Source organism: Pygoscelis adeliae, unplaced genomic scaffold (genome assembly GCF_000699105.1).
Source record: "Pygoscelis adeliae isolate BGI_AS28 unplaced genomic scaffold, ASM69910v1 Scaffold149, whole genome shotgun sequence".
Taxonomy (NCBI): Eukaryota; Metazoa; Chordata; class Aves; order Sphenisciformes; family Spheniscidae; genus Pygoscelis; species Pygoscelis adeliae.
The window spans coordinates 2,768,288-2,791,902 of NW_008825494.1; the positions used below are offsets into that span (position 1 = coordinate 2,768,288).

At 40.4% G+C, this 23,615-nt stretch overlaps 1 protein-coding gene across 1 annotated transcript in view; it reads left to right on the top strand.

Annotated features, from left to right (window-relative positions):
- The first annotated feature begins 1,516 nt into the window (after nucleotides 1-1,516).
- The window catches only part of OCA2 (oculocutaneous albinism II), a 180,867-nt gene continuing 158,768 nt past the window's right edge, over nucleotides 1,517-23,615 (top strand). The window contains exons 1-3 of the mRNA XM_009331292.1: nucleotides 1,517-1,785; nucleotides 22,628-22,726; nucleotides 23,334-23,522. Of these exons, the coding sequence (XP_009329567.1) occupies nucleotides 1,517-1,785; nucleotides 22,628-22,726; nucleotides 23,334-23,522 (557 nt within the window). The remainder of the gene's footprint in view (nucleotides 1,786-22,627; nucleotides 22,727-23,333; nucleotides 23,523-23,615) is intronic.

The following is a 23,615-nucleotide window of genomic DNA, read 5'->3' on the forward strand; positions in this document are numbered from 1 at the left end:
GAGAAAAGACCTAACTCCTTCACTCCTTCCTCACAGGGCAGGTTCTCCAGCCCTGTGATCATCTTTGTGGTCCTCCTTTGGAATCCCTCCAGTCTGTCCACATCTTTTTTGAATTGTGGGGACCAGGACCAGACACAGTAATCCAGCTACTGTGTAATGATGGGAAGAGTCAAATTGGTCAATCTACTTGTAAGGACAGGAGCAGAAGTCTAGGATATCAGAACTAAGGGCATTGGGAATAGAAAGAAAAATAAATGCAGGACTGGAGAAGGAAATGCTGATTTAGATTTGGCTAGCAAGCCTGCCTTTGCTTGGAGCCAAGATCTGCATTTGCCGTGACTTGTATGTTCAGTCTTTCCTTCCAGGAGCCTCCATTCCCTTCTAGTGTGCAAGGCCATGGGAGCTCAAAGCTGCACAAAATCATCATTAGCTTTTTGTTATTTCTGTTTCTAGGGATTTTTCCTGCTGGGACTGAAGCAGACGCTATTTCTTATTACTGTGCTATTTTTGCCCCACAGCCCTGCAGGTCTACCGGTGTGTGTCCTGTGCTGAGGTCTCTGCAGGGAGGAGCAGGTATGTGCTCTGGAAAGGCTGCTCTCCCCCGCTGTGGGGACGTTGGAGGCTGACGGACCCATTTCCTGAGCTCATGCTGTCCTCTGCGGTGGCTTCAGCACTTTATGCTGAAATATTCCTGTGATTAGACTCCACAGTGTGCGTTTAAGACGGGCTGATCTTTTAACTCAGTGTTCGTGTCTGATTTGTGCACTTTGTGGGATTCTGAAGTGTTTTTTATAACTTTCATGCTGAATTTTAATGATGAGAGTATAAAAGCTTTTTGACTGTTATGCACTAAGTTTTATTATAATCACCATTAATAATCATATAATAGAACCTAATTTTCATCAAGGTTTGATTCACATTTCATAAATACTGCTGGCAACTGCTGAAATGGCACGTTGTCTTCATAAAACTTGAGTACCTGTTCTGCTTAACGAGGGGCCATCAGCTGTGGTAGAGCTTCAGGGTGACTGTGGCTTTCTGAGGGAGCCTGTGGGCTGGGAGGAGAGTGGTGGCTTTGGTGGGGGCGGGGGGCACCACAGCCGCTGGAGAAAAGTCGTGTCGTGATGGTGACAGTGCTGTTATAAGCCGGGAAGGTGTTCTGCACCAGTGGCTGTTGCACCTCCGATGCGGAGATGATTTTGGCTTATTCTGTGGGATAGGCCAGTGCAAGTTTCTGGGAAATTTATGGGAGAAAATCATGGTAGACATGGAAAAAGTAGAAGACCCATCTATCTGTGTATTTTATAACGGCTAATTTTGAAGTTGCAGAGAGGTTTGAAATGTTGGAATTATTCCTAGTGGAAATAAACCAACAAGAGAAATATCCAAAGGAGCACAAAAAATCTTCTGCTTGGAATTTTTAACACGTTTATACTGAAGTAAACATTGAGTCAATTCAATTTAGTCCTAATATTTTTGTTTTCACTTTCTTTAGGAGAACACCCCCCAGGGACAGATGCACTTGGATAACAAAGATGACAGTACAATATCTAGACAACAAGAGATGGAGCTGAATCAGACATCTTTACATCAAACCAGTTTATCTGCAAAGGCGGCAGCCAAACCGGTGATCAGAAGTTGCAATGACCTGCGGCTGTTAAAAGAGTATCCTGGCATGGTAGTGAGTCTCGGAGAGCCACAGACCCCGTGTGAAAAACCAGCAATAGGGGAGGATGGCTGCATTGCTCTGGGGAAGGATTTCACTTCTGTCCCCATGCAGGGAAGGTAAAGAAAAAGGACAAACAGAATATTTTTCCTCCTAATCCAAATTAATTTTTATCTCCTTGCAGAGCAGACATGTATGTTCATTAAGTAAGTGAATGTTGTTTCTCCCACATGGAGAACAGGAAGCTTAATGGGACATCAGAGCAGTGTTAATTGCCATGGGGGGGTTGTGGATCACTGGATTTCTGAACGAATCTCAGCTTTCATAGCAGCCGTGTGCCAATTTTGCTGTGTTTTCAGGATCAGACACATGGCTTTTCTTCCCTACTTGGTGTACCAAGTGTCATAAAACACACAGAGATAAAGCAGTTTTCATGCTTCACCCCTCATCTCTTTCAGAAAAATACATCGTAAGGCCATAAGCTGAATCACTATGGCTAAGACTGGCAACACTAAAATGGCACTAATACCACAACTCTGACAGTTGACACACCACATATCAAGTGTACAAAGAATGTGTGCTCCTTGTGTATCTTCTCCCGCATCAGGAAAGGTGCAGGTTTGGGGATGGGGGTGTTAGTCTTTCCTGTTGAGACAGATACAACATCAACAATTCAATTTGTAAGTGTTTAGAAATATTTTATAGACACCAAAATATTGCAGGTGGCTTTTTAAACCTTTCTTGTTCACACGTTCACTTTGTTAAAACCCTTTGGTAGCAGGATGGAGCAAGCTTTGCAGCAGCAGCAACCGCAGTGTGTGGAAAGCAGCCAGGGTGGACTGTCAACCTTTTCGGGTAGTTTTGAGAATTTGTAGAGATGACTTGACAGAGCCTAAAGTGAGAGCAATTCTGTACCTAATCTGAGCTCCTGCAGAGCACAGGCCTTGAAATGCTGCCTGGGAAAGTCTGCATTGAGCAAGATGGCTTACACTGCAGTGGTGAAATGGAATGCCAGCACAATTTCCAGAACCTGAAGCTGGAGGCTCTTGTTGCACTGCAACAAGTCAGGAAAAAAACATGGTAGTTTTCAAAGCAGTTTAATGTTTAAATCAGATTATTTTAAAAAATTAATTAAAATTAAATAAACATAAAAATACAATTTATTTAATTGCTTAACTAAAGTGGATCAGAAGTGTAATGCAGATCAGAATCCTGGGTAAGTCTTACCTGTAGTCAGCTAGAATTTGCATCCAAAGAACAGAATTTTCTTTTTATTTTTCTCCCTCCCTCCCTCCTCTTCATGTGGTTCTCCACGGCTGTTTGGGTTGGGTGGGAGGTGCAGTCTTGGGGGCTCTCCACAGTTCTGGGCACAGTGGTCACATCCCTGAATTGCTGGGCAGGGCTGAGGTCTGTCCTGTGCCCCTGCATCTCATTTAGAAGGAAATTTGCTTATACTGGGAGCAAAGGAGGTTTGGGGCATTTTGGTGAGTTCCCTGATCTGGGCAAGGGGGAGCCAGCCTAGCTGGATGAGCTTTGCTGCACCCCTTACTTATCTACAGTGTAAGTGTGTCCTATAAGTCTACAGCAAACCAAGTCAAGGTTTTATGTGCATCTGAACGTATTTCCATCAGACTGAGAACTGGAAATCATTATAGCTATGCTTTCCAAATATTAAAAAAAAGAATCAAATTGACAGCTTGACCACAAAAGCAATATAAATCCTTTAGAAGTGATTTTTGGAGTATTTGAGGATTTGTTATGTTGACTAAGAGTTTTACCAACAGAATCAAATCTTGTAAAAGTTCTTCAGTTCAGCGTGTGGCGGCAGTGAGTTAATGTCATCTTGTTTTGAAAGAGCATGTTAAGTACAACGTATATGTGAGGATGAGAGGCAGGCAGGGGAAGGGAAGGACTGAGTGCATCTGGAGATAAGGTTTTTCTTTTGCGAATTCACATATATGTCTTGCTACAGCTGTTTTTACCAGTGCTATTTACTGTCCTGTTAACAATCCTGGTACAGGAACAAAACCCATGATTGTGTTCTTATGGGCCAGCTCTCACCCTTCTGGCTAAATGTCTTCCTGTTATTTTCCAACGGGTGACAGGAATTTGTGTACCGGTGGTGCGCAACTTACTGTGAACCTATGAACCACAGTTTGGAAATCATGGTCACAGGTGTCAGAGATGAAAAATACTGGAGCATGGGTGAGCCCACCTTCCTGCAAGTGCAGGCAATAGCTTCAGGTCTTTTGATAACACCATTTTCCTGTTGAGGAAACTGTAGTCACTGTGCGTGATTTAGGGAAGAGCCATCCCTATACTCCCTTACAGACAAATGTATATCCAATCTTATATCTATAATAATACATTAGGGCTCAGGAAAGGATCTCCTGAAATTTCTCCTTGTTGATCTTTACCTCTGTTGTTCCTCCATATTGATTTTTTTTGCGAGGAGATGAATCTTACCTGGCTCTTCTTAGCATGTATTTTAGCCAGTGTACATTAGGTGCAGTTAAAATAATGATGTGATCTCTGTGACCCCTCTAGTATGAGTAATTACCCTTAAATCATTGGGACTACTCAACAGAATGCAGATAAAAACATGGATAAACCTTTGCAGACTCATGAGTTGCTTGGTTAGTTTCATTAGAAAGAGAATTAGCTTTTAATGTAAATTGTTCTTTTGCTTGCAAAGAAAACCACTAATGATTAAATAAAGGGGAGACCAAATCCTTTTTTTTTTTCTGTAAAGAGGTTCACTAAATTGGCATGTCTGTATGGTTTGTTTTAATGCATCTACTTAACTTAAATTGTTGAATTATCTTTCAGGGACAAGATTCCCAGGTTCTCTAAATTGTTCAAATGTACGCTGAGACAAGTCTTTCCAAAGAATCTATTTAACAGAACAGGGGATTTATCTTGGTTGCTAAAACTACCTTTAAGAAAATGTTCTTGAGCTAACCGGGGCTCTTTTCCCAGGGAGATAGATGTCCACCCTATTTTGGACTGAACATTTCCATTTGACTGCAGTGCAATCCTGCAGGTATTTTGTGGTTCATGTGCGTATTGTCTCGGGCTGCCTGCCTGTCAAAGTGCCTTCTCGTTTACCTCGCGTATTGAAGAACAGTACCTTCTGACTCCATCTTTTTACTGCATTGCCTTAGGCTCCCCGGGCTCTGCGTGAGGAGGTCTGGACCATCCACAGTGGGCAGTCCAATGACTTTGTCTTCCCAGAGCATCCTTCCCCCTGAAATAAGCCTGCCAACCTTCTCGTGAGCGACATACTTCCTTCAGTCCTGCTCGCTGCGGGAAATGCAGGCGCGTGTCTGGGAATTGGACTGCGAATGAGCTCCAGTGGCATTCAGCGGGGAAGCATCTGGCCTAGGTGTCCATCTACGCTGAACTGCATTATGCAGTGTAGTTTGGTCTATCGGAAATACAGATTTTAAACTAGTGCAAAATGACAGTGAAGTCTGGATTTTGATTTTGCACTTCTCTCATTCTCCTCAGCCTTTAAACAATGGCTCTTTTTCACTACAGTTACATGAAAGTGGCTTTTGCAGTCGATAGACATTGGTCCAAGCCACCTTCCTGAGCCCTTGTGGGAAGATTTCACGCTGCTCTGTGGCTGCATGGGCAGTGCTCCTCAGGTCATCCCTGACACCTCCAAAAGCACAGGCTACTTCCTTCCAACATGTCTCTGCACATACAGGATATGGCCACAAAAAAGGCCCCTCAGTTTCTTTGGTCTCATCAGCATCAGTGCTCCTTCCATGGGAAAAGCCTAATGGCATGGCTTTATATCAACCAAATCTGAAATCCTCCTTTGTGATCCACAGGAAGGAGGTGAAGTCAGCTGTTTTCCGCTTAGGAGTTAGTGAGCCTCAAAGGCCATCTATAGAAATGAGATGAATAGTAATTCTTAATCCCATGTAGCAAATTACTTTTTGTTGCTATTTAAAACTATGTTACTGAAAAAAGAAGGGCATTCATTGGAATACAAAAGTGGTGGAAGGTGGTGGAAGAGAGTGGTAATAGAGTAACTAGACCCTGTGGCATTAATTTCATATTGCCTTTTGGTCCGTTTCTTTCTTTGATGTAATTGCTGGCTGTACCTCCTTTAGGTGGTCAGATAATGACATTATCTTCTTAGGAAAAAAAAAAGGTTGGCAGTCGTGCATTCATTATGTCGTGAACTTTTCACGAGAAATTAGACTGTGAAAGGAAGGTGATGAAACCAAGCCCTAGCGTTACTCCACTGAAGTTATATTTGGATGAATTTGGCCCTGGAATTTGCTGGTCATTTAATATGATAGTCCTTGAAAGTATGTTTCTTTAATCTTTGTGCCTCATTAAGAAGATTCATCTCTGAGATAACAAAAAAGAACATATTTTTTGGAATCTGCTTGAATTTGTGTTTCATCAAGCAAAACTATTTCTCTCAGCATTTCTCCTGTCTCTCAGTTTCACTTACGTAATGCTCACTTATGTAAGAAAAAGTAAAAACAATCAACCAAATCCAACTCTTCCTTTGCCCTGAATCTGTGGTCCCAGGATCGGTGGGGAGATTGGTTTGCAATCAGAAGGTCAGTGAGTTAAAAATAACTATTGAATTCTCGGTTTGCAGCAGTACAACAGAAAGATTGCAATTGTATTTCCTGTTAATTGGAGAAGCTGGGAGAGGATAAGCTATTGTATAGTGAGAAGTCAATATGAAAGTGAAGTTATCCCTTTAGCAGTGAGGGATTATAAATCTCAATTTTGATTTTTAATTATGTTGATGCATTGCTACTTTTAAAGGACATTTATGAGACTTAGAATTAGATGTCAAGAAGACATAGTTACTGTCTAGATAAGTAAAATTTATGTGACAATTTAAAAGCTTCTTCAGACAGGGGAAAAAGACTGAGTAAAAAAGAAGTCAAAAACATTCAAAACACATTTTTTGTGTTTCCTAAGACTAATTTTGATTTTTGGCTATTAGAATAAAATGGGATCATCTTATGTTCAACAGCCAAACAGGGAAAGCGGTCATTTTCACATCATAATTGCATGTTTGTGTAGGAACCATTCTGATTTTTCATGTCAGTCACACAAACATTAGAGAAGAGTCCAGGACAGATAGATGACTTCACAGCAAACTGCCACATTCATCATTCTCATGTGGCTTCTGATGATCTTGCTTGCTGCCCGAATGGTGACACTTCCGGCTTTCTTTCCATTTCTTATCTGTAGTGAATGTTTCTGAGTTTTGATTCCACGTGAGGATCTTTAAATGCTATGACACTGCAGTGAACAAATAATATTAAAGAAGTTTTAAAGTCATGACTTTACTAATTGATTTAGTTTGGTTCATTTGGTTTTGAATATACTCTCTCAAGCGTTTGTTGCTAACGTGGAAGCACGTGGCCGCAACACAGCTTGTCATGAGCAAACTGTGTAGGGGCATGGGACTGCTGAGACTGTCCTAGCTCAGATTACAGCTCCCTGCTGTTGCCCCTACTACGTCACAAAATACCATTCAAAACCTGAAGAACTCAAAAGAAACTATAAGCAGCTCTAGCAAACCTTTAACTTGAATGGTAGGAAGTATAACAGAAAGACAACGTTACACACAATAGGCAAATAAATAAGTTATTGGAAAGTTCTGCTGCCCCCTTCTAACTCGCTGTTCCCCATTTCCTGGAAAAAGGTATCTTGGAGTGGTAATGGAAGGAAGACAGAAATGTGGTTGTATGGCGTGACTTAAGGAGAGTGTTTGGCTTCATTTGAGCTAAAGATGTGTGTTCAGCGAAAGACTGATTTTAACTTAGTTTTTGCTGTTAATGAAACATACAGATACGGACCTCACTCATGAAAAATTTCCCTATATTCAGTTATTTAATTTATCTGTTGCTGTGTACTATTCATCATCTCAGTGCTTATTTCTTGTAATTATTCACAGTATCTCACATTGGTCATGTACTCCAATTTATGTTCTGTCATCGGCCGACGAAAACCATAGCACTCCCATGTAGCCACTCAAATGCTTTTTGATTCTGACAGGACATTTTGAGAAACAAAAATCCACCACTATTAATTTTTGTTTCTAAGTGCTCTATTGAAAGAATTAGGGGGTACTAATTAATTGCTTCGCACTTTTCCCTCTGTCAGGCTAAGAACTGAACTCGGCACTCATTGAAAAACTTGCAGTGTACCAACCTCCAAAGATCAAATGTTTCAGCTGAGTTGCTGTGACATTGCACAAAACTGTTGAATTTTGCAAGCAGCTGCTCGCTTCCTAATGGTTAATAATATGGTTATGCGGGGTTCGTCTTCATTAGACCTCTTAGGCCAATTGTGGAAAGATGTAACACACAAGGTTCAATCCTCTTTGGGGGTTGGACAGTTGTTTCCTCATGTAAATGTCTGTTTAAACAGGGGAAGGCTCTGAATGTCAGCAATGATTTTTTTACATTATAAGATTGAAGGGTTAAGCCAACCAGCCAGACTTTGAAAAGAAATGTGTTGCACAGAGGCAGTCACAGTTGAGCAGGAGGGCATGCATGGGGCTTAAATAGCTGACGTGAGGAGTAGCTATTAGTGTAAGACGAAGCAAATAAATAACTCAGTCATTCAGTATCCCTCAATGAAGCTTTTTCTTTGAAAAACTGTGTGTGCTTTGCTCCTGGCCGATGTGCCTATGTGTGGGTGGCAGCTCTGACATACTAAACAATTTGTGGGAATCAGAACTTTGCACTAGCAGGTGGTCAAATTATACTAATTAATAAGAATTCAGTTTTGTCCCCAATTTTCTGCCATGTGGGTGTGCAAAAGTTTTATGTGGGGAAGAACAATTGAGTCTTTGCTGACAGTGACTGGGGAGAAGGAAAACAAAGCATTGGAAATCCATGGCCCTCACATGTATTGCTACATCAGGTGGACATGTGGGTAGGCAGTCACTGTGGCGCGGCTGTTGGGCGGTAAATGGCCTGCATGATAAAATGGCAACTCTTCCATGGGCCCAGACCCTGCGGCTGAAGGATAGAGCAAGACAAAACCTGAAAGTGCAGCCAAAAATAGTTGAGAAAGGGAGTCATGGAGAGGAATCTGATGTTTGACGGTAAGTTTGGACCATTTGGCTTTAAGGCTTGAACCTCGGTGAGCCTGAGGTAGGGCAGGAGCCCATGAACTTTGCAGAGCATAGGAGGAGAGAGACCAGGACAAGGGCAGCTTGGTTTCACAGTCCAATCAAAAAAGAAGTAATGCCAGTGCGGCTCCCTTACTGTAAATGTCCTGTAGGAGGTGGATGTACAATCTCCACTCTGCTCTGAGGGATAGCAAACACACACCTCCTAACTCTTGAGTATGGGCCACCAGGCTCCAAGGCACTCTTTTTTTTTTTTTTTTTCTCTCTCAATTTATCACTCTAAATAAATAATGAAACTTCAATTGAAACAGCAACTGTAACCCAGGTGTTCTATTTTCTAAGTAAATTTCTTGGTAATCAGCATTGTTTTGTTTATCTTCTCCTCTTGCTGCTTCTTCCAGTGACTATTATTTTGTTGAAAATATAAGGGCCTGAAGGATGAGGAGAGGAAGGGTTTGCAGGCTGCTGTCTTTCCTAGCAGTCAGGGCAGTCAGGTGAGAGCTTGGGTAGCTTAGTTCATACTGAGCATTTGCCCCAAAATACTGCCTCAGCCTCTGCCCAGACTACTGGAGAGCTGCTGCTGAGCATGGAGGGAGGAGAGAGGACTCTGAGACACAAGTGGAAGGAGAAGCATCTGGAAGGAGAGGTATCAATAAAATGCAGAGACAGTAGGAGTCGTGAGAAGGATGAATGGAAACCCTTCCATGTGGCTACAGAGGGACACTGGGTGAAGCTGAAACACAGCGTGAAAAACTGAGTGAGAGCAGGGTGTAGTGAGATATGGAGTGAAATAGATAAAAGCAAGTTAATGCCGTGGTTGTAAGCCAGACTCTGATGCAATCAGTCCTCAGTTATGATAAAAAATCCTAACTCCACCCAAAGCTGCAGTTAACAAAAGAGTACGAAACTGTCAGTCCCAAACCTTGAAGCGAGCCAGCCGAGTTAGTGGCACTCCTTGCTTACCCTGTATGCCTTGCACTAGTGAGTACTTGCAGCTTGATCTTCCAAACAAAAATAATACATGTTAACAAGATAAAAACATGGAAGGCCATGATCCCTCAAAAAATAAAACAATCCCACCCTGCAAGGGGTACGGAAAGAAACCTTTCCTTCCGTTCTTTATTTTTTCATAGCTTACTGTTAGGAGCAGATGTTTTAGAGCATAGTTCTGCTTGGTGATAGAGATGTGTTTCAGTCTGCCCAACACTTTAAATGACTCTCCCATTAGAATTAATTAGCATCAGAGTGGTTTGTCCTCTTGTGTTAGAAGCACTGGAAATCATTCCTCAGCCACAACAAAAATTTCCAGGGTAGTGGTGGTCATACATTTAAGAACTGAAGTTCATGTTAAATTGAATGTAGTTGATGGAAAAATGGATTAATGCAGATGGAAGAAATTAGCCAGTGAATTAAAAAAAGTATAGGGTCACAGTCTGTAGTCTGGCAAATCATATGGCTTTTTTTAAAACCTGCTATTTGTAAGGAGCTCAAGTGATTTACTCTCTGAAATATAGCAAAAGCTGATAAATGAGTCACCAAAATGCTTACAGACAGTGACCAAGCAAGCAATTCTCTGCTTGATAGGTACTAATGGGACTGCAGGGGCAGCCTGCAATAATTGTGCTAATGGACCAGCAGAAGTCAGAGACCACGCAGAGCTCTGTCCACAGCAGGTCGGAGCTAAGTCAAGGACAGCACAGTGAGCTGGAGCCAGGTCTGTCAGAACTGGGTAGGTTCAGAATTAATGTACTTAGATTTCTTTTTTTTTTTCCCCCTTTGCACACGTTTCATATGATTTCTTTGGGCAGGGTGAGATAGAAAACAGATTGGCAGTTACAGCAACTCACGATTTTCAGAAGTGCAGCAGAAGATACTGACTCAGTACTGTCTGTGAATTAGCATAATTCGGAAGCAGCTGTGAAAGGCTGAAGGTTTTGGTCACACTTTCTGAAGTACTCCCTTTTCCATGCTAGTTGGTAAGGACGGTAGACACAGTCCATCTGCCATTCAGTCCCTGGTATCCTTGAGCAGAGTTTTTGTAAGGACTCCCTTGCCTGAAGTGAAGCTCTGGCAATGGTGGAGTATGAAAGTGTTTCTCTCGGATGGCCGTGCTGGCAGTTATATTGAACTGGTATGTCTGGCAGGGCATTGCACTTGCTGTTTGAGGAGAAAGCGCTATGCTATTGATGAATTTATTGTAAGAAGTCTAATCCTGGATTAATACAATACTTCCTTGAACAGAGTAGGTAAATATTTTGCAGTGACTTCTCCACCCACTCTTGTGGTCTTATGTAATTTATTTTCTCTGCTGCTTAGAAAACACAAAAGTAAAAGCAGCTTCAAATATTTGGTCTTTAATCTTTCTAGGAGTGATAGGAACAACTCTACCTCCTCAGCTACCTCAGTGACATGTGAGCTGCAATCCACTTTAGGAGTCTATTGACAGCTGGTTCATCATGTAAACCTCTTAGAGTGAAAAGCATGAACCTGAATTTGGGGAATCTGTCTGCTAAAAGGAATGGTAAACCCAGAATGGAGGGTAACAAGGAATGCCCTTCTGTTTTCTCTGATGTGTCTTTGATTGTGTAGGCTAAAACAGCAGGGCTATGTCATAATATTGTATAAATACACAGTTTTGTTGCATCCATTGACAGCACGTGGTTTCTTTGCCAAGGCACTCTGTGTACTGTACGGAGTGCCTCCCAGTGCTTTCCAGAGCAGGCCAACAAGAGCAAATGCTCTACACAGAAGTGGTACAATGGAATTTGTGCATTTTAGACAACGTTTTTGGCTCATGTCTACTTGGCGTATTGTAGTCTGTACCCAAAAATGAGCTAAGCCAGAACTGTAAGGAATAGTGATGTTTCAGAGTAAAAATTTTGAACATCAGCATGTGGAAAACTATTGTCTTTAACCACAAGTAAAATGGCAAAAAGCACCCATTACAAAAGTGTTCATAGTTGTATAACAGTATTGAAGAGGACAATATGGCCAGAAGTATTCCTACTAGCCTATTTTGACAGAAGACAGACTGTCCTTGGCAAAAAAGAATGATAGATTGTCATAAGTATTTGTTTCTATGTGTATCATGCTAGTCACAGTTTTGAACCTATAGGTCTGTCAACAAAAGTTGAAAAAGCTCCATTGATGTCATTAGACCTGTCATGCTTTCCTTCAGTTGGAAATCTGATGTTTGTGAGGCAGAACACACAAGAGCTCCACATCAAAAGTAGGCAACAAATGTACCTATTTATTTACAATTTGGAGTAGGACTGATCATTTAATTTTCTTGATGTGTCAATCCAACAAATGTTTTAGGCTCAAGCAGGCAGGATGAAGAAAAGAGAATTCTGGCTCTTTATACTTGTTAAACACTGTATGAATCTGGGGAGATTTAGGTCATACATGTAATGCTTTGAGATCATAAAAATAAAATATTGACACCAGCTTCCTTATATGTGATGGAATTTATTTACTTGTATGCAGAATTACTCATCAGGATCCTATCCGTGCTGCTTATGTATCTCTTCAGGGGTAAGGTCTTCACAGTATCATGGTCTACGTCGCATTTAGTCTTCATTAACAGGAAAGCTGCAAGTAGGAGCATACCTTGTCCTATTGACATTACAGTGTTTGGTTATTGACCAAAATAAATATTTTTTCCTTTTCTCTTTTCCTTACCCTTTTCTTTTTCTTTGGGACCACAGAATTAGCTTTTTTTTACTTATGTCTGGATGGCCAGAAATTTTCATGTGTATGCAAAAACTTAACCATATGGCTACTGAGCAGAATCCTACCTTTTTTTTTTGGTGATCAATGTCCAGGATTTATTTAGCTTTGGGGACATTTCTGGTTTTTTGAACATGCATAACAAATATTATGGCATTTCTCATCAAGAATATGTTATGTCAGGAGCAAGACGGAAGGAAATCACCTCTGTGAGACTATGGAGTAACCAACGTGTCACTCTGTATAGGGCCAAAGGGAACCCAGTGTCTGAGAGAAGAGAGGCTGGCATCTGTGTGACTGGGAGGGAAGATGTACATCATTGCTATCAAGAAATATGATGTAGAGTTAAACTGTGTTGCCAGAACAAAGCCATCGGCCATGTAGGAAAAGGAATTTCTTTCTGAACCCTGAGAGCATGATTTTTTTCAGTGCGCAGGAGTATGTTCTCACCTGGAGAAGGATTGCAGCTTAAATCAGGAGGAAGGGAAGCTGAAATGGCATCATTATTCTTTGGTTTTGTGATCAGTTTCCCCACTTGGGGGGAGACTTGCTGAATATAATTTGCATGCTACTCTGCGTGAGACAAGGAAATTCTCAGAGTTTCTTTGGAATACATTATTTCTAATCCTTGGGGTTTTGGGTTATTTTCTTCCTTTTTTTTTCTTTGAGAATCTAAGTTGAATGTGTTTATGGACTCAGATCTTGTGTTTCAAATTCGTCTCCCATTGGTACTGAATCAAAATTCTGTGTTTTAAAGCTGCTCATTAACATAAATCAGATACCTCCTTCTCTGACATCGTAGCCTTCAGGTACCTATAGATACCTGAGGCCTTTCAAGGCAGAAAAAAAGATGTCTGGTAGCAAAACAGAACCCAACACTGTGGAATGAGTTTCCTGAGGCTTGGAAACTGCATATGTTAACATGTTACAGCGATCTTAGTGAAGGGCTATTGCAGGGAAGAGCATCATCTTTGTGAGATAAAACTGCATTGATTCTTGAATGGTTTCACTGAATATTCTCCAAATGTGAGAGCAAATATTGTATTATTATCAGCTACTTTTTTATTCTGTTTGATTTCTTTAGTTTGTTCCTCTGGGATTTTCAGTGCTTTAAAATATTTTTGTCTCTGATATAACTTGAGGCAGAACGCAATGACCAGTGATGTGGATTTACTCTGTATTGGAAGTTACTTGTTAGGAAGTTATGAGGAAATCAAGTTTGGAAGGATTTGTTCATAGTTCTCTCTATTCCTAATTAACACTGAATCACTTTTTTGGTGAAAAGTCTTCTGTACTAAAAAGAGATTTCATCTAAGAGCAAATAAAAAGTACATGAAAAAAGTACTTTTTGGTACACTTATATAGATATTGTTTGTGTGAGGCTTATACATTATTTAGTGAAGAACTCTTTCTGTTATCTCAAAGATAATTCTCCAGGTTCCTTGTATAGTCAACATGAAAAATAGGGAGAATGAAAATGATTTGAAGAGGTCTCTCTCTTGCCAGTGACCGTAACTATCTTAGACCAGAATTTTAGATGGCAAAAGTTGTATGAATAACCTCAGTGTCTTATGCTCAGCCAGAACCTGAAAGGGAAATCTTAGTAGCTCCATTAAAATTAAAATAATGAAAAAATTAAATATAACGGAAGGACTTCAATTACAGTGAAAAAATACCCATTATTTTATCAACTTAATAGTGTTATTTCAATATATGGTAGCTATATCTCCCCCTACCAATTATTTATCTTAAAATTTTACTGGTGTTTCTTCTCTGCCTACTCTGAGTAGTGTCTCATGCCCTAGCTATGGAGAGAATTTTAGCATTTTTGCTGGGTCTAGTCCACTGAGATCAAGTTCTACATAAAGGCTATATAAGTTGTCCTATTCCTTATGAGAACCCAACTATTTACCAGATACGAGGGTTCTTGAACTTGCCTTGTTTAATTTTGTTATGACCAAAGGATAAAATACAAGTCCCAGCAAGCTTACAATAGTTGGGATCCATCATGTGCTTTTTTAAAACAAAGCTTAATTTGATGACAACTTGAATTTTTTAAGCCCTGCGGTGGCCTGCTGCTTGCCTTCACCTCCTTTCTCTAACACCTCTCCAGGCACAGAAGCCAGTCACATTTTTTCATGTTGTTAATGAGTTCTTTTGTATGTCTGTCTGGATTTTTTTTTAACTCTAAGCAATGGAGACACTTTGTTTTTAGTGACAAAGTTACTTTTTTTCTCTAAAAGTTGCAGGTATGAATAATGTTACCTCCAAATTATTGGAATGAAACATATGGAACTTGTAAATAAATGTTTAAAAAAGAAGAAAAATTGCTTCTTCATTATTTCATCTTTAAGTACAGCTCACTAATTACTCTTTTCAATCTCCGAAACTGTGGTTAGTGGCATAAGAGTATATTATAGGACTATGCGAGGCCAGAAGCATAATTATGTGTAACAGCCTGTCAGTACATTGCTTGGATTAAGGAAAATTGAATCAAAATAATCCCATCTCATTGTGTAGGAAAATGTTCCCTCATCTGGGAAGCAGTCAACGGTCTTCTTTTAATAGTGCTTCCTTTTCTTGTATCATCCTTAAATTCAGCTAGTCTGAAAGTGAATCTTCATACTTCAACATATATTCTCCCAAACCTTTGAGACTACAATATCATATCACTGTAATGCTTGAAGAATAACCTTCTTTAGACATGGTCACATCATCCAGTTTTTTCTCAGACCTATCTTTTTGTTCATGTTTCCGTCATCCCAGTGCCCCATATTGCATCCTTAAGAGAGTCTGGTCAGATATGAAGTTAAAACATTAAGTTGTCACCACTTCCTTAACTTTTGAGATTCTTGGAATTGCCTCACAGACTATGAAAAAATTGTGACCCTGCCTTTATTTGTCATAAACTCAGTCAGCATCAGAGTTGGTTAAGCCCATCGTGAATGCCAAAGAGAAATGCTGGCATTTAAAAGCCAGGCTTGCAGAATATGCTAAAGTATTACAAGTGCAGCCGTGCTTAAAGTGTTGCTGATAAAATGCCTCCCTATAAAAGATTCATTTTTCAGTATGCCCTGCAGCATTTGAGAATAATACCTCCTAAGAGGTTGTATGGTACCCCCATAGAGAAACTGGGGTTTTGGAATTTGGACCGCTACCAATACCGGCTACTGCTGCCTATTTCAAACTTGCAGCTTGCTGGCAGTCGCCAACAGCTAAACTGTTTTGGCAGCACCTGCTCCTGAAATGTATTTTCTCCTTCAGAGTGTCTGCAGTTTTTGCATGCTCTCTCCTGTTGCTTTCCAATTTTCTTTGCTGAAGCAGAAAATGGAGAGGAGGAAACAGTAGCCACACTTTCTTAGTGCAATTTCTCAGTCCTTCAAAGGGTAGGCTTTTTGGACCTGCCCCATCACTGTGGCCCTACTGGGTAGTCATGAGGCTCTGGGCTTGCCCCGCTCCCTTTCCCCGTCCCATCCCTGCTCCCTCACTGGGTGCTGTGAGACGGGCCCTGGTCAAGGAGGGCATGGCCCTGCCAGACCCACGACCACCCTCTGCTCCTGGATCCCTCCCATTGGGCAGCCAGCCCTCATGGCGCCCTGACACAGGAATGAAAAATGTGTGGAGAGCAGCTTAGTCCTCTTAGGTAGAGTCAGAGGAGCTTCAGGGCAGCTTAAGGATTAGATACTTTCTTTTTGCTTCATCCACTGCAGTGGGGTCCTGGTGTGTCTAACTTGTTAACCATGTCCCGATGTCGTCTTGATGGAAACTTCCCCTGACAGAGGCAGGCAAAGATTTGAGGAAAAGGCGCTACCAAGTCCTGGAGGTATCTGAAAATTTCATTTTTCAGGGAAGTACAATAACCCTACAAAACCTGATTTGATTTAAAAAAAAGGAAATACAGGAAGCACGCTATTTTCCAAGCTATTTCTGAACTTAAAATTGACCTACTTCTTAAAATAGCAGAATATTGCACAAATGAAGGAGGAGAGACCACTGCCACATGCTCTTGGCAGGACATGTTCACTCTCCAAATCCAGCAGAAGTGAATGAAGCAAGCACATTGTGTATGTCCTATATAAGGAACCATTTTTGTCTTGGAAAAGCTTGGCACACACTTCACTACATCTTTCTTAAACGTGTTCTTTATTTGCCTAGGGTCTTGGCATGGCAGATGCTTCTCAATATGACAGCCAGTTGGCTGTGCCTCTTGCAGTGTCTTGCTGTCAGGTAGTGCCAGTGCCGCAGTCCTCTGGGGGATCCTGTACAGTCCTGACTAACAGAAAATTAGGAAAGTCAAAGAGAAAATGAGTCTGTATTAAGTAATGCTTTCATTGCTAAATTTTCCTGACATCTTAATGGTGCATGCTTTTAAAAGGTCTAGAGGTTATTTGCCGATTTAGTTGAAGCTACATAAAGCAGTCATCAGAAAATGTCTGGAGCCTGTTTAGAGATGTAAGCTCTGGAGTCTTTGATCCTTCCCTTGACTCTTAGTGTATCTGTTGACCATACTTCATTTGTGATCGGTAGTCATAACAGTTCCCCCATGACGTGCTACCACTGAGGAGAAAAGATGATGGCAGGTTGTGTCTCTGTGTGGGCACATATATATCATGATGTTGACGGATGTATGTATACAGCTGCTTAGTACACAGTAAATGTTTAAAAGCTGAATGCTATGATGTTGGTCAGCACAGTTTGTACCATGTAACCATTGTCCAAAAGCAGACTTTATCAGAAACCGACAAATACCAAATCTGGTGTAAGAATGTGTTTCAAGTGCAGTCAAAAACTGGTGTGGGGTTTTCTTTGGGGTTTTTTTGGTTGGTGTGTTTTGGTTTTTTTTTGTAAAAACCTCTCTGTTTTTCAATTTATTTCTGCATTGTACTTGTTTACAGTTATGATAAGAGTAATTAGTTCAGTACATATGATTTATATAAATGTTCTCTATTCAGGGAGGATGGTGCTTCTGAAATTAGGCTTTAGCCTATAAGAATGTAGAAATGATAAATTAAAGTCTTACAGTTGTTATTAGTCTCCTGCATGATTAATTATCTTTCATATTCTTACTGAGGCCTTCTTCTCCACTAGGAAAATTTGCTTAAATTTTTATTGTATTTGTTGTAATCTTTTGGCTTGGTAGTATTCCTGGACTTTTGTTTAAGAGGCAACCTCACACTTACAATGATTTTAGTGATTACTAATTCCGGGAAGCATGCTAACTTCTTTTTCCTGAGAGATTCTGCTGTTAATGTTTTAGATAGTGAAATTTCCAATGAGTTATGTTCAAGACGATGTTCTTGCACAATACGTATGCTTTCACATTCACCTCTTCTTCAATTCTGACCAAATCCTTTCTGTAGAAGTGAGAATTATTGCTTTCTGTTGTCACAGAAATAGCTCTTTTACTGATAGTTGCATGCATGACTTAGCATATGGCAGATGAAGCATTATATTAGCTGATGTTTAAACTGTATGCTTTTTATTATAGGGAGTGAAAACTTAATACATTGTGTGGCATGATTAATCTTTTAAATATAAGGCTAAATAATAGGTTCTAGCCAAACCTAATGATTATTTTGTTTGCCAGCTAACTAGAATGAGTATGGTCTTTTTCTTCCCCAAGTTCCTGTAGGATGCTTGCTTCTTTTGGTGTCCTCTGCTGTAGTGTATTTGGGATTGAAAGGTTGCTTATTGCTGAACAACAGTTGCTACCACAAAGTCTTTCTTTTCCTTTTGTTTAAAGTGGCCTGTGTAAACACATTAAGAAATGCCTGAAAAAGTGGTCAGGGGGCAGGTCTGGTGCTCAACGGCAGGAATTGAGTTCTCTCTTCGGACTTCATCCAAAGTGCCCTGAAGACTTTGGAAGTTATCACCTGCAGGTAATGGGAGATAGCAGAGTGTTGTAGGCGGAACCTACAGCACTCTTCAGCCACCAACTCTGAATAATGTCTGAGGAGTCATCAGTCCATCAGTGGGAGCAACTGGAGTCTCCCACATCTCTTCCTTTCCTCTCCTACTCTCCCTGTACCTCTCCACGTGGCCAGGAGGGCAGGAGAAGCCTGCTTCTCCTTAAAGTGCCCAAATGAGTGTAGGAGATTGAAGGTCATATCTCTTCTGTACAGCTGTAAAGAAGTACAAATTGCCACCAAAAGACTGTGAACCTTGCTCATGCATGGGAGCAGTGGCACAGCCACAGATTGTGGGGGCTTCTGCAATAGGTGCCCAGGACTTGCATTTGGACCCTTATATTTTTTAATGCTGGGGGTGAGATCCTTCTCCAGCTGCTGTCAGGCAGCTGGAGCTTCATCTGTGGATACCTCCATGACTTGGCAGAACCTGCTGTATCATCTGGGGTGTGGACAGTCCTCCTACAACGCTGATTCCTCTTCTGGGTTACTATGGAGACAGTCAGAAATTGTAATTGCTTGAAAGATTAGCAATGGGAAAGTATGACTTTGCAAGTAACCAGCTCAGAAAACACACGCTTCCTCAGAACAAACCTATACTCCTGCAGAGAGAGCCAAAATCTGTATATATGGCTGTCACAGCAGTAGCCAAGTGGTTAAGAACACAATCTTCTCTTTGAAAGGTTTATCTTAATTAAAAAGACATGCCCAGCTGTAGCAAATGTGAGAATGAATGTGGCCACAGCTGTGGCTGTACAGGAGTCAGGACATGCTCTTTTTTTTCTGATGTCAGTTCTACATGGATCTTTCTGTATGAGCGGTGCTTTGTAAGTCTTTGAAGAAGTCCTTGTCAAATACTTCTTTCCATAGCTTTTGGTTTTAATTTTCTCGCATCACTTTTGAATGAAGGGGAAATGAGAATGTTAATTTGTTCTGTGAAGATCTATGTGCATATCTACATATAAATGCATACATGTGTAAAGGCAATTATTTCATGTCTCTTCTCATATTTCATGTATAAAATGCTAATGATTTTTGAGTCTGAATCATGAGAGAAGAACACTGGACACGACTGGTGTCCGGCTGACCTGATGATTAGCTCCTTGGTAATGTTGCTGAATTGCTCAGCAGAGATAGATTGCACTCCATTCTAGCATGTAGGTATAACCAAAGTTTCTAGCTCTTTTGATTGTGAAGAAACATTCAAAGTGTAAACTGATCCTAGGTTTTGAAATGTGTTACACTGATATCTTTCCCTTATTTACACCGTGTCATAATTGCCAGCCACTTGCAGGGCTGAGGAGCACCAAGAATGATGCTGAGAGGGCTTTTGAGCACTGCAGACTTGCTGCTGTAGTAACAGGGGGTCTTTGGGCCTTCCTAGGTTTTGCTTGCAGATGATGTCCATTATCTTTTGATGAAGTGAATGACCAAATTGCACTAATAATGTTTCTGCAGAAGTATGAGAGGCACAGAGGCGCTTGCATTTGGCTCTCCATTCAGGGATGACTTCCATTTTTATAATCCATGCTATTTTTTCATGATGCTTTTTCAACTTTTCTTTCAAGAGCTTTCAGCCGTCAAGATTCTTTTATGCCCTAATTAGCTTTATTGTTTATATTACTCTCAATCTCTAATTAGAGTAATCACATCACAAGGGAGTTGAGGCTCTTCTGCTTTTTCTCTAATTATTTTTGTTTTGTCAAGCCTGGCTGTTTCCTGCTGCTTATTCTTGTCCATATGTTTTTACTCTCTGCAAATTGATGTTGTCATGTACTAATTGTTTTCACTTTATCTGAAGACCTTTTCCCTTTTTACTGTATTGGCCATTCTTGGCAACCTGTGAAGCTCTACAGTTCCATTTAGAAGTAGCAAGACCTATACCAGCAAGTGAGGATAACAAATGTGCAAAAAGAAAGCCAAGGTGGTATCTTTAACTAGCCTTCTGGATCCTTCACTTAAAGTTCTGTCATTTAAACCACCTTCCACCAAACCTTTATCATCTCTTTCTGGTTGCCGTTGCTGCGGTTGCTTTGCCCTTCAGCACTCTTTGCAGACTGGTCGCTCAGTTACAGTAGTGGTGAAGGTTTGCTGACCTGGGAAAGTATCGGCAGATATATGTATGCCTAGGTAACACAAAGCAGTGTTGGTATCAACCTCTAACAATTAGAAGAAAATGGAAGTTTTTGTAGAAAGTTTTCTGGTTACTCATCTCAGATTTTGCACGTGTCCTAGGAGGAAAAGAAGAAAAATAAGTGTGGAAATGTTAGTGGTGTGCACAATGTGAGGTTAGATCAGAACAGCATATAGTATATATTATTCAGAGCCTCTTTTGTGGAACAGGTGGCATCATTTTGTTTAATAGCAGACACAGCTAATTGGTCTTTGCGTGAGTTAAATTTCTGAAAGTACAAGTTCAAGGTCCACCATCAGAATTTTTATTAAAATTGTCACCTTTGGATGCAAACTTCAAATGTAGTGGAATGCTGGGATTAGCCAGGAGTATATCAAGTAGTGCTCAGTGAGCACACATTTAAAGTCCTGATAGTGTTTTTGCTATCCTTATGAATTCCATTTTGTAAAAGCTCTAGGTAATCTTTTACCTCTAAGGCTATGATAAGATTAGAACAGCACTTGCTTCAAAATACCAGAATTTCTTCACTTAAACTTGTTGTGTGAATGATATTCTCCTATTTAAAACAGGAAGCACTTCAATAGCTTCAGAGTGTGCGATCACCTCTTCACAGGTGAACTGTCAGTGCAATGTAGCACCTGAATTGTAATCTGCCCAACATTTGACCCGAGGTACTGGATCATTCAGTCTAACTCATTCATTCTCTTCTGTTGAGACTGCAAATACGGTGCTTACAGCAGAATTTGAATGAGCGTTGTGGCCACCCAAGGCTGAAAGAACCATATCCAGTTGCTTCACACCTAGCATGGCTTCTGAATGACAACACTACTAAACAAGCAAGCTGAAGCATTAACTGGAGGTTTTAATTTTGCAAAGTCTGAGTTCACACATACCTTTATAAAATGCAAGAAATTCCACTGTCTTCCATTGTGTTATAAAGGAAAATACACAGATCCTTCTTTCTGGACTAGCCTTATATTTAGAAGATTGAATTACCAGTCACCTTTGTATATTTATTTAGTTGTCTATGATTTTACAATTTCTTTCCCCTCACAGCCCAGCAATAGCAGAAGATGTTTTAGGTTTCCTCTGAGTGTCTCTGGGAGTAATGAGATCTGCATATTGACTGTATGTCTAGCAGATTTCTTTGGGACTTTCTGATGGTGGGTGGCTGCAGTTTTGAATGGAATAAATCTGAGCGTGTCTGAATAATGGTGGTTTTGATGGGAAATGTCTCTGGAAGAGCCAGGTCTTGGAGAGTGCTCTAAAATGGCTCAATTATTTAATCTCTCCCAGAAGCCTGCCCCAAAGCTAGATCCCTGTGATTGTGCTTGATGCTCTTCAGCTGTTTCTTAAGCTTTGGGATTTATATTTTAGCAAAAGGCTTAACAATGCTAAGCTGCAATATGGTAAGAGGTAGCTTACTCTCTGTTAATTATCTGCAGTGCCAAGACCAAGACTTGACAGAAACTTTTTGGAAAGGATTGTGCTGCAGGAATAAAGTCCTTGTATTTCAGATAAGGCTTTCTTCCCTAATATGAAGGGTGCTGAGGCTGTTGTAGAGATTAGTAGATTTCTGGTGATCCGTGTCTCAAATGACATTTACGGGACAGAAATTATCCTATTATTTTATGTTTTATGAAGTATATCAATGTGAACTTATATGAAAATGTGTAATTATTTTCCTTAAGAATTTTGCCTCACTAATATTACAGTGCAGTTGTTCCACTGTAAATTTAGGTGTCTAAAATATGAACATGTGAGTGTGAGTTAGGTGTCTATTGTTCTTCTGGCATTCAGAGAGAATTTAATTGACTATTTTAGATGCTGCTTTTAGGATAAGATAAATTTATCTTATTTCATGCAGTAGAGTCCCCCATGACTATAAGGAAGGAACTACCATGACTAGTTCAAACTGAATGAAAACCTTAATTTAGGTGAACACCATTCTTAAAGAATATTTAATTAGTTTGATGCACTTGTAGCAAAATATTCTGTAGAACTGTAGTGAATCATTGTACTGCAGATTTACTGTTTTTTTTCTTTCTTTTCCCTCTCCAAAGACATCACTTCAATTTTTCCAAGTTATTCAGCTCAAGGTCAAAAACCACTGGCTTTACAGAGAAGACTCCACTACTGAAGGTTTCCTCAGAGGAAAATGGGTGAGTTACTTTCATTTTACTTGAAATACTTTTTTGTAAGCTCTCTTCTATTTAACTGTGCATGGTTCGTTCTTATATCCTGACACCAAAGCTGCTGGGAAATAAAGTGAATGTCAGGGCTTGTGAGCAAAGAATTACTCTGGAGGAGCTTGAGTGGAAAGAAGGGGCTGTAAATGGGGAAGGGAAGGATGTAAGGTCTGAGGTCAGAGTGATTAGAGAGCCCTAAGGATAGGCAACTGCAGGTTGTGTGCTCTCATTTCCTCCACGTGGTGTTACATCAGGTGCACTGGAAGACACAGCAGAGCTATAGGCAGGGTCGTTATAGGGGGTTTACACACCAGATCCTGAGGTACATCTGCCTGGTGCATCAGAGCGCTCCTTCTCCCAGGTGCACCTAAATGTCATGGGGCCTTTGTTTTTGCTCCCAAGTCTACCCAGCTGTGTCACCAAGGGGAGCTCAGTCTGTACTGAATAAATCTCTTTCTATGAAATTTTCCATTAAAATATCTCACAGTGAACCTAAGGATATGCAAGGTCAGTTGCATCTGCTATCTGTTGAAATAAACCACTGTTTTGTTTTATTATGTTTACTGAAAATGTGTGACAGGTTGCAGTGCATGGCTCTTCATAATCCAGATTTTACCACAGATGATGATTCATGGGACAACAGCTCTGCAGAATTTGAGCAAAGGTTTCAACTGGGAAGTGAAATGACAAGTTTGTCCAGATCTGCTTCTGCTGAGAAATATGAAATCTTGGACAATCTTCATGTCAAGTTCAATTTATCAAAGATGAGGTCTGAATTCAAACATTCATTTATTTCTTCTTCCATTTTTTTTTTTTTAATTTCTGCAGGGATTAGTTTTTAAGTATAGATGTCTAGAAAATG